General features: G+C 42.3%; 1 protein-coding gene across 9 annotated transcripts in view; it reads right to left on the reverse strand.

Annotated features, from left to right (window-relative positions):
* Positions 1-15,013, reverse strand: part of LCOR (ligand dependent nuclear receptor corepressor) — a 90,507-nt gene extending 75,494 nt beyond the window's left edge. For 2 of the 9 annotated variants that reach the window (XM_088169223.1, XM_088169231.1), the window contains exon 1: positions 14,903-15,013. In XM_088169223.1, coding sequence (XP_088025349.1) covers positions 14,903-14,999 — 97 coding nt within the window. In that variant the 5' untranslated portion in view covers positions 15,000-15,013. The remainder of the gene's footprint in view (positions 1-14,902) is intronic. The other 7 variants (XM_088169224.1, XM_088169228.1, XM_088169226.1 and 4 more) reach the window with 7 other exon arrangements.
* Positions 15,014-15,674: the final 661 nt, after the last annotated feature.

A 15,674-nucleotide genomic window follows, 5' to 3' on the forward strand; every position in this document is an offset into this window, starting at 1 on the left:
TAACTAGCCCAGAATCCCAGCTCCAATAAGAGCAAAAGTGTAAATGGAAACACAAGGAGTTGCTTTAAACAATGCCATCACGAAAAGCATGGCCAGCAAATCACAGAAAACCTCTTTTCAGAAGTAGAAGTGCGGCTGCTGCCTAAAAGTCTGTTAAAGAACAGCATGCAATTACTCCAGCTTGTCAGACATGTAACTGCACTGGACTCCTTGCAAGTGAAAACCATGAAAGATGCATGTTACAGTGAAGACACTGGAAAATCAAAGCCTATTAAAATGGAAAGGAGATAAAAGTCAACAAAACTCCGTGGTCCATAGGTTTTGGCACAGTGTGCTGCAGAGAACAGGTGAGACACACAGGAGCAGGACAGACTCATGCTCCTGCAGGAGAGGCCACCACACAGATCACACAGCTCGTATGGAAGGCAATGGGACCGACAGCTGAATGAGCAGACAGGTGTTATCTGGGAGTGGTTCTTACTCCAGTCCTCTGTCATGAATGCAGCTTGGTCAGCCATCTGGAGTTGCTGGCTGATGAATCTCAGATGAACTCTGCATGAGTGCTAACTGTCCTTAGTTCTACCTGCTTTTTTTCCCAATGACTCCTGTCTGGAAACCCTATGACAACTTTAAACTGTGTCTTAACACAAAATCCCTAAACCAGAAGTCGTGCTGAATATGCATCTTGACTAGATGACCACATAAAAAGGCCATTCCAAACCTGTGTATCCCTCTGTGGTAGGGACCGTTTTCACTGAAAATGGAAGATACTGCACTAGACCAAGAATGCTTTGAAGTCTGGTGTAATGAGGGGTTGAGGTTCAGGAGGTTCCCGTGGCTAGAAACCCACTACCCCAGCTCTTTGGGAGAACACTGACCTCAAACAAGCTGTTTCAGCACTGGCCCATCTCCCCAGCTGGTATCATAAACCTAAGGTGTAAGGTACCCTAGCAGAGATTGTTGTCATTTTCTTAAAGCCCAAATATGCAGATTACCCAAAGAGGTAAAGAGAATCCCTTCCTTTAGGCCAACACTCAAAAACGTGTTCGCTCTAGTTCGAAAGGAGAATTTAGACTACCATTATGTCATAGGAACCATAGCAAGGAAATACCTATGAGAAGGACTACTAGGGGATAGAAAGATAGATTCAGCTGTTTTCATCCCTGTAAACCACTTTTTGCTAACTAGTGATGACCCTAATGTCTCCATTACAGCATCAGTTTTTCTGTAACTTCCTGTTAATTTTATGAAAAACAAACATATCGGATAGAGATCTTTATCTGCTCAAGACTTAATGCAACCTGAGGCACATTGGCTAGCAAGGCAGCATCAGGATTAGAATGAGGCTTGCCTGACTCAGGTGCATTAAAGGAGGGTGATAAAAATTAAACAGCAGTAAAATCCATGTGCAAGCAAAATGTAAGACAGCAAAATACACTGCACAAAAATTATTAACTATGGAAAGCAGAGTAAGAAACACAAAATTCCACAATTCACTTATCCCAAGTCACTAGAAGACGGATTATTGCAGACTGAAGGTTACTCTAACGGGGAAGTTCATTCTGCGGCATGTCTTCAATGTTTTGAAGCTATGATTACTGATCACCTGGCACTTTAATCCATGATAAATCCACCTCTCCACTGAAAGAGCTGATCCCACTCATCCTCCCCACCCCCCCGATGCTCACTCATCTTGCATTTGCACAGTAACACGACAAGACGGTTCAGGGATCAGTTTCCTGACCCAACGCAGCACGCATTTACACAAAGTGAGGGCAGTGACACAAAGGGAGTGGTATGATCACTCTTCTCCTGCAGATTTTAAATCTATATGAGAGTAAAAACTGCTGTGCAACCATGAACTGTGTTTTTACACAGAAATTCACTTTGACTGCTATGCGTCCCTTGGACATGTATTCCATTTACCTGCGGTGGAACCAAAATCTTTCCTGAATAACCTTATATACTGGTCAGCATAAAAAACTATACTATCCCATACTGCTCATTTAGGTTAAAAGATATACAATTGTGACTTCTCAGAAATTATGGTAAGTTACTGCCCAAAACTGTACCTACTCTAAATGTAACACAAAGCTGCAGTTTGGCAAGGTCCAAAATGTAGACTTGCAGTTCCTTCAAAATCAGTGTGAAATGCTTTATTACAGATGCTCTAGCATAACCTCTCCTTTATTTTAAAAAAGAAAAAGTCTATTTAATGTTTCCTATAGCATCTTCTACAAACACTAAACATCACTTTTAGGAGGGTGTATAATCAATATATTTCAATATTTTTCACCAAAACAGCAATATTGCAAAGAGAATAATTTCTTGCCTGTTCAGAAATCTGACCCTCTAGAAACTTGCTTAATGTCATGCCAACATTTTAAAAATAGCATAATGTTTAACTTAATTCTGGACAAAGAATAACTCATGCCTCAAAAGCCAACAGAAACTTTATTATATATTCTCGAGGACCATTTTCTGTTAATTTCCTTAAAAAAGGATTCAGAGAACCTATCTAGGTACATCCCTATACTGTTCCAACCTTTAACTGAAAACAGTATGTTTTTAGAATAGCTTTTTCACTGTGACTTCCATTTAACTTTTTAAGCTCAAAACAACAAAAACAGAATCAAAACCAGACAAAATTTTAAAAACTCCAACCAAACAAACAAAAAACCAAAACAAACCCACCAGAACCTGGCTGCCTTCTCTCACCAATGCCACCCCAAACAATGCCCCTTAAGCTTCACATTAGAACGTTAACAAGCAAAGACTTCAAAAGAATACACTTTTCTCTTTGATGGGAAGATCAGGAAGTTCATTACCTGAAACTATTTTTTCTCTGAAGTGGGAAATATTTTGCCCATTCCCCAAAAATGCTTTAAGATGTATTTGGAAGAGTTTAGTATTAACACAGCTATTAAAGTTCATTATCTCCTTTTCTAAAAGCATTCTTTGTGAAGTTTGACCCTCATTTATGCTAAATCTGGATTTTCAAGAGACCTAGTTTTGAAGATATATTCATTTTCCTTCACTGGTTCCAAGAAGAAAAACTCCTGGGATATTTCAAGGCTATGATGTCCTGTTAGTTCATTTTCATCTCTACTCCTCTCAAAAGGAACTAACAGGGAGGAGCCACCTGAGTTAAAGAATGCCTTACCAAGGAGTTTGAAAGCCCACAGACAAATATTTTATGTGTCATTTAGAAAATAAGAGTAAGCTTATGACCTTCTGTGAGGTCATCTGAAGCAAGAGCTCAATTTCCTAAGACCACCTGATTCAAGCTGCTTTAGACCCCAGCCCTACTTGAGTGTGGACAGACAGCAGAGGGTGAGGCAGATATTGCATTACAGCCAAAGCACATTTGCACACTGGCTGCCACGCTGACAGAAAGTGGGAATTAGTCCTCAGGAGAGCCTCACTTGTCACACAACCACGGGGTGCTCCAGCAGGCACTGGTGTCCTTTCACTGCCACTGAGAACAGACGGTTCCCAGCTCAGAGGCAAGGCCACCCCTTACAGGGATTCCTCCACATACCCACATCCAGGGCACTCATTCTGGTCTGCTCACAGCTGAGGTCTCATAGCCTCTGCTCACACTAACCTGCGACTTTTCATTAGAGTCAAGGCTTATTAAACCTTGGCTTCACAACCCAGCTTAAAAATAGACCAAATAGAGCTACACCAGCAAAACTATGGGGCAGCAAACCAGTGTTCAGAGCATGATTTATTAATTTATTAGAGACATTTTTCACACCACAAGTAGAATCTCAAAACTGCACAATAATTCAGCACTCTTAACCCTTCAAGTCTGCTAGCACAAACCAACTCAGAAATTAGTTCTGTTTGCTGCTTACCAGCAGAATCATGAAGACCCCCCCTAGGCAGCACTATGGCATGCTGAGAGCAAAGATTCATCTGCCTTAAAGATGAGATCACAGGATTGCTTATCTCTTTCCCCAAATGTATAGGAAATAACTATTCTTCTTCCCTTTCAGCAAAGGAAAGCCCTCCAAATCTCAGACAATAGAAAGACAGACAAGAAGGAACATCAAGAGGGATATAGGGTTGGGATGCTGAAATGCCCACAAACATGATAAGCAGAAGGTGACAATTTCTTGGGAAAAAGTGTTTTTGCATAGACTTTTTTAAGTAGGTTTAGTAGTTTTAGTCCTGAGGGGAAAAAAGTTTCCAAAAATAACTGCTTACTTTCTGAAGTTTGTGAGGTGTCATCACAAGTGCATTTAGCTGCTAAAGTTCATCACCATCACCAGTAAGTATAGACCAAAGCAGCTGTGATCAACTTCTTGATACATGCCTTCCTCTCAAGCACCTCCCATTATACACCAAGCTGCGTAAGGCACTTCCTATCCTAGGGCCAGGAGCAGTCCTTGGGCTACAAGAGACTTGAGAAAATGCAAAGTCCTATCCGTTGCTCTTATTTGAAGCACAGAATTCACTTCAAAGTATAAGCAGCAGAAAGATACAAATTCAAGATTAGTCACAGGCAAACAGATGATTTAAGAACAAGAACCAATCTGTCATAGGAAAGGAGAGCAGCCTCCATGGCAAAGTCGACTACAGTTCTGCAACATCTTTAACACATGAAGTCAAATTTTAATCTACTTTAAAACTGAGTAACTTGTTGAGCAGAGCAACCTCTGAACTCTATTCAATTCTGTACTGTTAGCATGCTCAAACTGGGACCTCAGCTATGGTTCTTGCAAAAAAAAGTCAGGTGGACAGCGGCCAGGATGGAGACTATTTGGGTTCTGATACCCAGAACAGCAGTGCACCGAGGGATTACCAAACAGCTTAGCGTCCATCCCATACTTCAAATGCCTTTTAGTCATTAAAATAAATAAATCCATGTCCTCTTGAGACCTGAAAGGTAGTTTACCTGTTGTTTCAGGGCATCTGCCAAGGCACTGCATAGAGACTACATCAGTTTATGCTCAGTCTGCATATTTAAAGCTCCTTTCACAACCATGTAAGGGAGGAATGCAATGAAATCTTTAGATCTAACACAAGCTAGCAGGAGTTTGGCCTTCATAGCAAGATTCTTGGAAGGGAAAATACAGAAGCTCTACATTCAAAGAGTGCAGTTCTGTAAACAGACCTACTTAACATCACTCTACCCTTTTTTCAGAAGTCAGCTTTCAAGTTGAAGTTTTCCAGACTTAGTATCCTCCATGATATCCATTTTTTGATAATATATACTTTTAAATAGCAAAGTATGAGAAGAGGAAGGAAGATAAAAATCAATCCTAATCTAATGGGTCACTAAGTATCTCATACTCCTTATGAGATAGGAGCTCATACTCCTTAACACCTATAGCCAATTTGGAAAGGAAAAATAGCCCTAATTTAACAAATCATTTAGAGCAGTAATTTTCAAATTGTGGGATCCTGAAAAGCATAAAAACCCCACACAACTGAAACTACTGGCAATAGTCTTGTTTTTCCACAGTCGCTTCTTGCCAACTTCAGATTGAAAAACACTGATTTAAGAGAGCTCTGGCAAAACACAGCTCTTCTCTCAATGGTTTAGGCTTGTTCAAGCATCTCTGCTGAATTCAAAGGATCATATGCAAAATGGACCTCTGCACGGCCTATGTCAACTGAGCACTACAGCCATTCATTCACAAATGACTGCACATCACTCAAGAAAAGCTGCCGAGGCAAGACCAAGGCATTAAATTTTGTGAGGAGTTTACAAAAATACTTCTGTAAGATACAACAATTAGGTTGTCACAGCATCTTACCATACAGTTCCAGATGATTAAATTTTTCTTATTTTGCACGGGATTGACAAGGATGACAGAAAAGTATAAAAAAACCAAGAGAAATGTGTGGGCAGTAGTTGGGCATATAACCAGAAATACCAAATTTAGTGTTATATTTGATACAATTTTGTCCACCAAGTATAAGTTAAAATAAACTAAACATCCATGGAAAATATTTCAGGGAAAAAACTACTTTTTCCCCCTTCAAAAGACTTTGACACTTCATTTTGACACAGACTCAGTGCACTTGTCTTACAAAACACATTCTGCAATATGGATACTCATCTAAATCAACATATAACTAATACTTCACACTTGGTTTTTCCCTCACATGACTTCATCCTTTTCTCAATATCGTAATATTCTGAAAGACATTAAGGTGCAGCATGCAGATAAAGAATAACCATTAAGGTCACTGAAACCTTCAATTTCCAGTTGAATAAGAGCAAAACTTTTCCAAAGGACATTTAAAACCAGCAAGGAACACTCCTCTTACTTAGCAAAGAGGACAATTAGATCAAGAAATGATCACTGACACAAAAGTGCAGTAGGTTTTTTTTAAAAGTTTTTTCACTGCTTGTTTGAAAGTAAACACTGTCAGATGGTGTTTTTCTTCATAAGACAAAAGTAAGACCCTTGAGGGAAACCCCAGAAGAGAGATTCTGGTATCATATGAACTTAAGTTTCACTAATGACTTTAAAATAGGAGAGAAAGCTAGGGATAAGGTAGCAATGCTCCTCCTGTTCTGAAGGATGTAAATGGAATCACTGCTTTAAGAAGATTGCTTTTAAGTTTGTTTAGAACAGAAAAGGAAATTACCTCCATGCTTTGCTATTCTCTTGCTTTTGCAGAGCAAAATGGAAGTTAAGCATCCACTTCTGCGAAAATTTTCTTTATGCAAAGGAGACAACAGCATGTTTTCAGAAACACATCTAAAGACCATGATAAAGGATTACCAAGACAGCAGCTCTCATCGTTTTTGCCACAATGACAAATTTTAACCCAGAAGATGACCAAACTTGAGACAAAGGTCTGCTGTAACACTAGCTTATCTTCAACTTGTTCACAATGAGGACCAAATAACTCTCAAAGAAGGCAAGAAGTAAGCCAGGTTGCTATTTAAACCAAAGCCAATCCATTTTCTGCATTCAAATATTAAAAAAAATAAATTTCTAGAAGCCCAAGACTACAGGTCACAAGGCACAAGCTGAGAGGACTCTGCTGATCACAAGACTCCTCATCCGATATGCACAAGCACATCACACCATTACTCTGACTAATCTGTGACAGTTTCAAAACTGACCTGCAAGTTAGTCTGCACATTAAGCACAAGCAGATCACCAAAGAGCTTTGTGCACATGAATGGCTGTGGAGAGTCTAACAGCTGCAGGGCCTGTCCTTGCAAGGCTGCAGGCTGAACTCAAAAGTCTGTTATACAGGTAACACAGCAAGCTGCCTCCTGTCACACAAACACAGCAGCAAGGGGAACCAAACAGCACATTGCTACAAACACCACAACAAGCACGGGAGCCTCAGCACTAAGAACCAGCCTTGAAGTATTAAGAGCAGGGAATTACAGGCTGTGGGCTGAAGCTTTCACATCATTTTGTTAGGGCAACCAACAAAAAATAAATTAAGAAATTAAGAACTGACTCTTGACTATCTGTTCCTCTTCCTATTCTGGCAGTTACTCCATTTTCACAACGACCACCTCTGGAGCAGCAGAGGGCAAGAGACATCACATGGACTCACCTCTCCAGTTACACACTGAAACACCTGTACTATAAGTGTATGCAAAAAGCAATCAAAGGTAACTAGGAAAAGTTTTCATTAGCAAACTCAGCTCAAGAGTTAAGATTGTCTGGTGGCCTCTGATGTCTTTCCACACTGCTGGATTCTGCTTCTAAAAGCTTCCTTTGTTAATGAATACTAGGCTCTTGTCCAGTCCTCTTTTCTCCCCCTCTACTCCCTCCCATAAAATATCATGGTCCTCAGGGCATAAGGAACATCCTTTGTCTTCTTGCAAGTCTTTCCTGTGCAGCCACTTTGTCACCCCTCCTAGAAAGTGCAAGAGTACCATCCTTTCTCTTCTCTGTAAGAAGGGTGGAAAAAACAGATGGAGACATCATCTAGCAGCAATTTTACCACAGAAGAACTGGCGTCCTGCAGAAATGTTGCAAAACGATAACCTCTACTTCATCTTTCACGTGTCAGCAGCATTGATGTGAAACTCAAATCTCCTCCTTAACTTTGAGAGTTCAATTTTTTTGTCAACTCACCATAAAGAGCATATGATACTACACACAACACACAAGGCAAACTAAATCTAAGGAAAAAGGTAAATGACTTAAAGATAGCCAGACAAATAACAGTAAGGTATTCTTCAAGAAAAAAAGAAAGAAGCTGAAGCTCTCATTTCCCAAAATGGCCACATAGATTTATCAGAGAGAAATGAGAAACCCCAGAGGCCTGCAGAGATACAGGGAGAGGAGGTATAAAGCTGAACTTACTAGAGAGGAACTGGTTAGGAAAGCAGAGCCCACAGTTCATTATCAGGGAGGGAACATGAAGAGGGGGATTGCTTCAATCTTCCTGCTTCTGCAGTGAACATGAGGCACAAAAAAATTAACACCTACTCAGTGCAAGATGTATTTTTGCATGTGTGACAATATCAGTTGAATAGTCTCAACTCCTCATTCTCTGCCTCTTCTTCCTCTGCAGATGTTATAGCAAAAACAAACAAACAAAAAGATTGTTTTCTAGTCAGGTCTAGTCGGGGACCTGATTCACCAAGCTGCCACACATAGTTGTGCTTGAACAGAGGAGACTATTTAAGCCAGTTTAGACAGCACTACTGTCAAACATAACCACAGTCTGTAGCATGGTTACAAGAAACAAGATACAAACTAGAAGACTCTGTGCCTTTGGAGCAGACTATTCTACCCACTTCCCTTCCCCCCACAGATGTGATCCCATTGAGTGTTACTGTTTGAGACGATCAGGAGAGTTCATTTGAATCCCAGCTAGGATAACTCAGGTTACTGCACATCACCAGAAGATTAGCTGGTTTTGCAGGCTTCTGTCAGCTTAGTAAAAAAGCACTAACGCCCCTCTTAGACAGAGGCAGACCCTAAATTGGCTCAGCCCATCCCATCCAACCCTGCCCTCAGAAAATCCCAAAAGCTCTGTATTTCTCAGAGAGTTATAAATATCTATCCCAGCAACCTTTGAGAACTAAAGCCTCATCCTCCTAAGAGTGAAAACATGTATACACAGAGGAGTGAGGAAGAGGATTGGAAAGTCTCCTGTAAAATACTGCAGTAATGTTTGCTCTGGCCCAACCTGTAAGACAGGGCTGATTTTCTTTAACCCTATCAAATGCCTGTTTTTCTTCAAGCCTTGCCTAAATTGACTTCTAAGAGGTATTCTCATTGTGATTTTACAATAGCAATGAAAGAACCAAGTTCTCAGACAAAAATAAACAAGCAAACAAAAACCAAAATCCAGCAAACCCCATAAAGACACATGACAGTACTTGCCTGGATGTACGATAGCCTAAGATGGCAGACTACTGAGTCATGAAAGTACCACACAATAAGGATTTAGACAACTGAGCATGGAAATTGGGGGTTTATCATCCATTAATAATTAAAGTGCAGTTACTGGACTTCTATATATAACAGCATTAGGGCTATCATCAACATATGGCACAAACAGTCAAGAAATGGCTTAAAATTTTGGAACAGTCCTTCAGGTACTTGTTTAAAATGGTACTGTACCATCAAGCTGTAAATCTGTAACATATACATCCCAACATAAATGCTAAAAAGATTTTATCTAGGTGGATTTTTACTATTTTCTACATGCATGGACTGGATTACTGTAATTAATTTCGTAAATTCTATTAGAGTGGATGAATTCTGAATGTCATTATTTCTTAGTTAAAAAGTCCAAATGCCTATATTTCCTGCAGGACAAACATATCCCAAGAAGGAAACATCCCACCTTGCAATGATTGTTTTACCTCATCCAAATTAAAATACGTTTTTTGTTGAAATGTGAAAAAAACCAAATTATTAGGCCTAGACTGAAATTTCATGTCACAGGCATCAGAAGAAGATCTCAAGATGGTATAACTCAAAGTTATTATCAATAATTTTTTTAATATGCTTTTGATTGGTTGACATGGACCCTGAAAGGACAGGAGTTATTCTTCATGAACAAGCAGGGAAACAAGGACAAATCCAGAGTGATTTGTAGTGAATTCAAAGACGTATTTGGAACAGATCTAGATTCTAGATTCATCCCCCGAAGTTCAACTTCTACTGTTCTTCAGACACAACCTTCCACTCACATTTAAAGTAAAGCTAAAAATCAAACTGTAAATTTTACTCCTTCCAACTAAGGATTTTTATTTTTAAATAATAGTTTCCTCAATCTTTTCCTGGTGTAACTTTGAAATAAAAGGATAATTCTCCTTCCCTCTATTCATATTGTCAACAAGCAGAAATGCTGGAGCATAGAACAGATATTCTTGAATGAGCCTTCAGCTACCATACTGTAAAATTTCTGTAAAATGGATTTATATTAATAAAGAAGCCACAAGCTGCAGCTATGTGCAAGCAGGCTGAGATAACACAAACAGCACCACTCACACATTTTCTGGGGACAGGGCTTGGGTGTATCTAAAACAAATACCAGTATAGAACAGCCCTACATTTAAACTTTAACTTGCTTTTTATTATTATTATTTTTCACCAACATCACAGCTATAATAAGCTTTCTCAATTTGGAACAAAGAAATACAATCTGACCTTTGAACTAGAACTACGTTAAACACTTGGAGACTCGAGCCTACTTCCAAAACCAGATAACATAGCTAACTGTTTGAAAGCAGCAGCTAATTCATATCACACACAGGCTGGAGCTATACAGGAGCCATAATCAAGATAAGAAAAGTAATAAAGATTTCAGAATTATTCAACTGCTATACACCTTCTCTTGATTATTATTACATTTTAACACTTCCTGATGTATCATATTTTTTTCTCAGAATCCACACTTTAATCCTAAGTATCCAAGGTTAGGGAAGACCACCATCATACAACGAACGAAACAGAAAGAGATCATGTACTTAGGTTGCAGTATTTAATCAGCAACAATAACTTAAAAAAAAAAAAAAAAGGAAATTACTTCAGTTTAATTTGACAGCATAACAGCTAAGCAGCATTTCAATGAAACACTGGCAGAGCTCAAGATGATTGGAAATCTTATGAGAATGTTACAGGTTTTTCCTTGAAATCCTCATTTTGTTCCCAAAACACTGCTGAAGAGTAGTGAACCATTCCCTCCCTGCCCCCACACCCCCAACACAGACCATAATTCAGTCAGGGAGTCTCCAAGAGTACAGCTAATATTTAACAAAGGGCCAAGCATCACCAGCTAGAAGAAATGCATGTGATCACCTCACGCTACTCCAGTGATCACGCAGCACTGCCATGCTATTAACTGCCTCTATAAAAGGTGTCAGGAGGGTTTCAGGGATCTGTGGGTTATTTCCTTCCTCAAACTCCCCATTCCTCAGCAGATCCAATCTCATCAACCATTTCAAATTCAGCAAGTGTCTGAACACAAGATGATTAGAGAGAGAAAGGAGAAGGAAAAACAAAATCACCGCATGCCTTTGTGTCTAGCTATCTGCTTTTGACCACTGAAAAAGATGTTAACACTCCAGACTGCTACAGAGAACACATATGTCAGCATCAAATAGTTATCATCTGGCAACAGTGTCTCTACAAAATCCTACCAGGCCACCAAGATCCAGGCGCCAGACCCAGCTACCCCTGCCGCGGTTCCACAATCCCATTACAACACACTAAGAGCTTAGACACCCCTTCTCCACACTTCCTTCCACCTCCAGGCCATGGATGCTGCTCCCTTAATTTCATCACTGATCAACAGAACTGCTCACAGACCTATGCTCCACCAGCCTCACCATCTCCCTCCTCACAAAAAGGGGATGAAATGCACGACAATGAAGCAAGGTTTCAGCCAGATCAGCTCCCTGAACTATCTCCCAAAAAAAGCTACACTGGGACAGCCAAAGATGCAACTCCCTGACAGATCAAAGCTTATCTGTATCTCTGCTGCCTTGCTCTCACTCTTTTCCTTTCCAACAGCTTTGCATTCTCACACCCTTCCTTGTGCTAGCGCTGGTATTTGCTTGACCTGCCAGCCAGTTCAGGGAGTTATACCAGCAGAAAATTATTGTACTCCCTCCAAAAGACGTTTTCTGCTAGGACAGCTCCCCTGAATTGGCTCCTTGTGGGCAGGTGGTCTGTCAGTGCCTCTGTGGTTTTGCTCCCTTAAGAGCACAGGCTTAGTTTGAGAAATTGCCATGAACCCACAGTCCAAAGGAACGGCCAACTGCAGAAGCAAGAAACAAGAGGGGAAAGTGAATTACTTAAGCCATTTTTATTGCCAAATCCACTAGTTCAAACCACAGGTGTATTTTTTCTGAATGCCACATGGTGTGGTATTAGAATGACTTTTCAGGGAATGATGCTAACACAGAAAATCCCACACACCTCATTTACTTTCAGAACTAAATATGAATGAATATTTCTGATTATTACAAGAAAGATTTTTCTCATACTGATACATAAATATTGGAAAGCAGAGTGTTTATTACAGGAAAATATTCTCAAAGACTTCTACAAACAGCCAAGGTGAATCAGAACAATATATCATTTAACAGACTACTTCCAAATCTCATGGAATATTGTCAAAATGCACTTAAAAGATGACAGAGGTATATTTAGAGCAAGGGGTTAAGATCACAACATAATTTCAGCTAGAGATCACGGGCAAGTGCAAGAAACCTTTTATAATTTTATTAAAATATGAAAACGAAAAAGGTAACACATTTACATGACTCAACGATTTATGCAAGATTCATACTACGAACGAGGGAGGTCCTGAAACCTCATAAAGCTGATCAATTTGAAGCTGAAACTATTTACGACACAGTGCCATCAAGATAAAAGCCACAGAGCACTGTTACACTTTGGACTTTATTTTTTTAAATGGTATTGTACTTAACCTCCAAAAAAACCCCAGTGAATTCTGTGCTTAAAAGACTTCTCAGTATCCTTTGTTAAACACACACAGAGGGACTTTCAGAGAGAGAAATCTTTTGGAGGAAGAAAACGTATCAAATTTAGGTATGAGGAAGCGATATGCAAGGGACAAGGGGAAGAAGCAATTTCACCAGAAGTTGGCAATTTAAATGGCTTTAGGGAAATGGAACAGAGTGTGTATTAATGAGGGTGGAAACGGGGTATTTGTTTTAAGTTTTAGCGCTTAGGGTTGCTAAGAACTTCAATAATGTAGTGCTTTCTTTGAGTCTGTAGACCTAAATTTCTCTAGCTACCCAGGATTTTCCCAAAGAGCAGCACAATGAACAGAGACAAGTCTTGCATTTCATTCCAACACAATATCTTCAATAGCAGCTTCAAAACTGTCTTTTTTTGGCTTTTTTTTCTTCCCTCTGAATTTACTCCTCACAGCTATCTATCTAGTTAAACTCCGAGCAGTAGGACAGCTCCACTGGAGGATTCAAGGAGCCGATGCTAGAGCAGCAGGGACTGAGAGGAAGACAAGATGACATGCTGCAAATAGGGAGTTTAGAGAGGACTAGAACAGCTGAACCCCAGCAGCTTGAGGTAAGAGGAATTGAGAAAAGGAGACAGAAGTAAAATAAAACTGATTCAAGTAGAAGTAGAATAAAATGTAGCAGAGATACAATTAAAATAAAATCCCACAAACTGAATCTACAAACATCAATTATTCGTTGGAAGAAAACCCAACACTTTTATGTAGTGTGAGTTTCTCAGTAACATATTGCCCACCAGTAGCTTTATGCATAAAACAAATTAATTGCTTGAATTAATCTGAAGTTAACAAGCATCTAGAGCACACTTTTATATTACAGAAGTTTAAACATTTAGATGAGGCCAAAACCATACACAGCAGCTACATATCCTGGTGTAACCAAAAACGGTGTTTCAAATCCCTGATAATGAACTGGGATGCTGAGCTAACTGACAATAAGAGGTTTAACTCTGCACCCAAGGAACTAAGTGAATCTGTGACTGTTATTACAGATTACCTATGCTGAGCAGTCACTGGCAGATTATGGCCATATTTGCATATTTAAAAATAAAGCGAGGATTTGTGCTCAATTAGAAACAAAGCCCAAACAAGATGAAACACACCGATGTTCCAGACAGGGATTTTTAAGATTACTCTGCAAGTTCACAGTATACTGCTCTCAAACCTTTTTTCTTTGGAGACATACACTGAATTACTGGCCTCGAGCTGACGTTTATGTGAATGTTGGGACCCATAGAAAAGGTCTCAATTTCTTACCAGGGAAAGAAAAAAGGGCAAAATCTGTATTTTGAATGGAAAAAGTTACTCGAGATGAAAGGGACTTCTTTTTCAAAACCTCAGACATTCGATTGCAATAAGCCTACCCAACAAGAAACGCGCAAAGGGAGGGTGGGGGGAAAGGAGGTGGGGGGGGAGAACAGAGAAGCAATCACACATCCTTTTAACCCCGCGGCCCCGCTCCGGATTCACGGCGTCAATCCGGCACCGCGATCCACAACTTTCCGCCTCCCCCGCCGCTCCTCCCGCCGGCTCCGCGGCCTCGCTCCCTCCCGCCTCGCCGGGCCGGGGGCAGGCGGGCCGGCCCGGGCTAGCCCCTGGCCACTGACAGGCGGGCCGCTCCCCGCCGCCGGGCGCGGCCCCGCCGTAAACAAGTTTGAAGGGGCCGCGGCCGGGCCGGGCCGTGCCGAGCGGGGAGGAGCGGGCGCGGCGCTGACAGGGGCCGCACAAAAGGGCAGGGCAGGACCCCCCCTCCCGGCTCCCCCCCTTCGGCGCAGGGCGGGGCCCGGCCCGGCGCGGCGCCTCACGGCGGCCGGCGGGGAGGGGGAGCGGGGCGGGCCCGCAGGCCGCGCCGCCGCTCGCCTCACGGTCCCCGCTCCGGCGGAGCCTCCCGCCGCCGCGGGGCCCGGCCCGGCCTCCCCGCCGCGCCGCCGTCCCTCACCTACACAGTGAATAAGCTTGTGTCGCCACGAATCGAGCTGGTGGCGGACGCCGCGCCTCTGGATGGAGCACTGCTGCCGCCCGCACGGGCTCGCCATCTTCTGGGCGGGGGCGGGGCGGGGGCGGTGGCGGCCGGCGGGGCGGGGGGAGGGAGGCAGGGCCGCGCGCGCCGCGCTCTGGCACGCCCACTCGCGCTCGGCGCCCGCCCCGCCCCGCGCATGCGCCACCCGCCCAACAGGGGCTCGCACGTGCGGCGGAGCCGCACCCGTCCGCTAGGGGGCGCTGTGCAAGCCCGGAGGCTTTCGTGAGGGAGCGGGAACGTCCTGAGGGGTCACCGTGTTCTTGTGGGGGATTGTGGGGTCATTGTGTCCTGAGGGGACATGGCACCCGTGAGGAGTCACCGTGTCCTGAGGGGACATCCTACCGCTGAGGGGTCACTGTATCCTGAGGGGACAGCTCACTCCTGAGGATTCACTGTGCCCAAAACTGCAATCCCTCCTTGAGGGGACGTTTCTGCCCTGACAGAGCTAGGTAGTTTTCCATCAGGAAGAGATTCAATCTCTTCGTCTGCTCCACCGTGTAGTTATAAAACCACCAGGTCTGTTGGTGGCCGTGATGCAAAGGGAAGGCATGTGTGTCTGCAGTGGCCAGGAGGTTCCATAGTGACAGCTCCATGGCACAGCCACCTGTGCTGCAGCCTGGCACCACAAGCACAAGGCCCTCCCTCCAGGTAAGCTCAGATGTTGTAAGGGCGCTGGTGATGTAGTAACACC

Source organism: Sturnus vulgaris, chromosome 8 (genome assembly GCF_052056855.1).
Source record: "Sturnus vulgaris isolate bStuVul1 chromosome 8, bStuVul1.hap1, whole genome shotgun sequence".
Classification (NCBI taxonomy): domain Eukaryota; kingdom Metazoa; phylum Chordata; class Aves; order Passeriformes; family Sturnidae; genus Sturnus; species Sturnus vulgaris.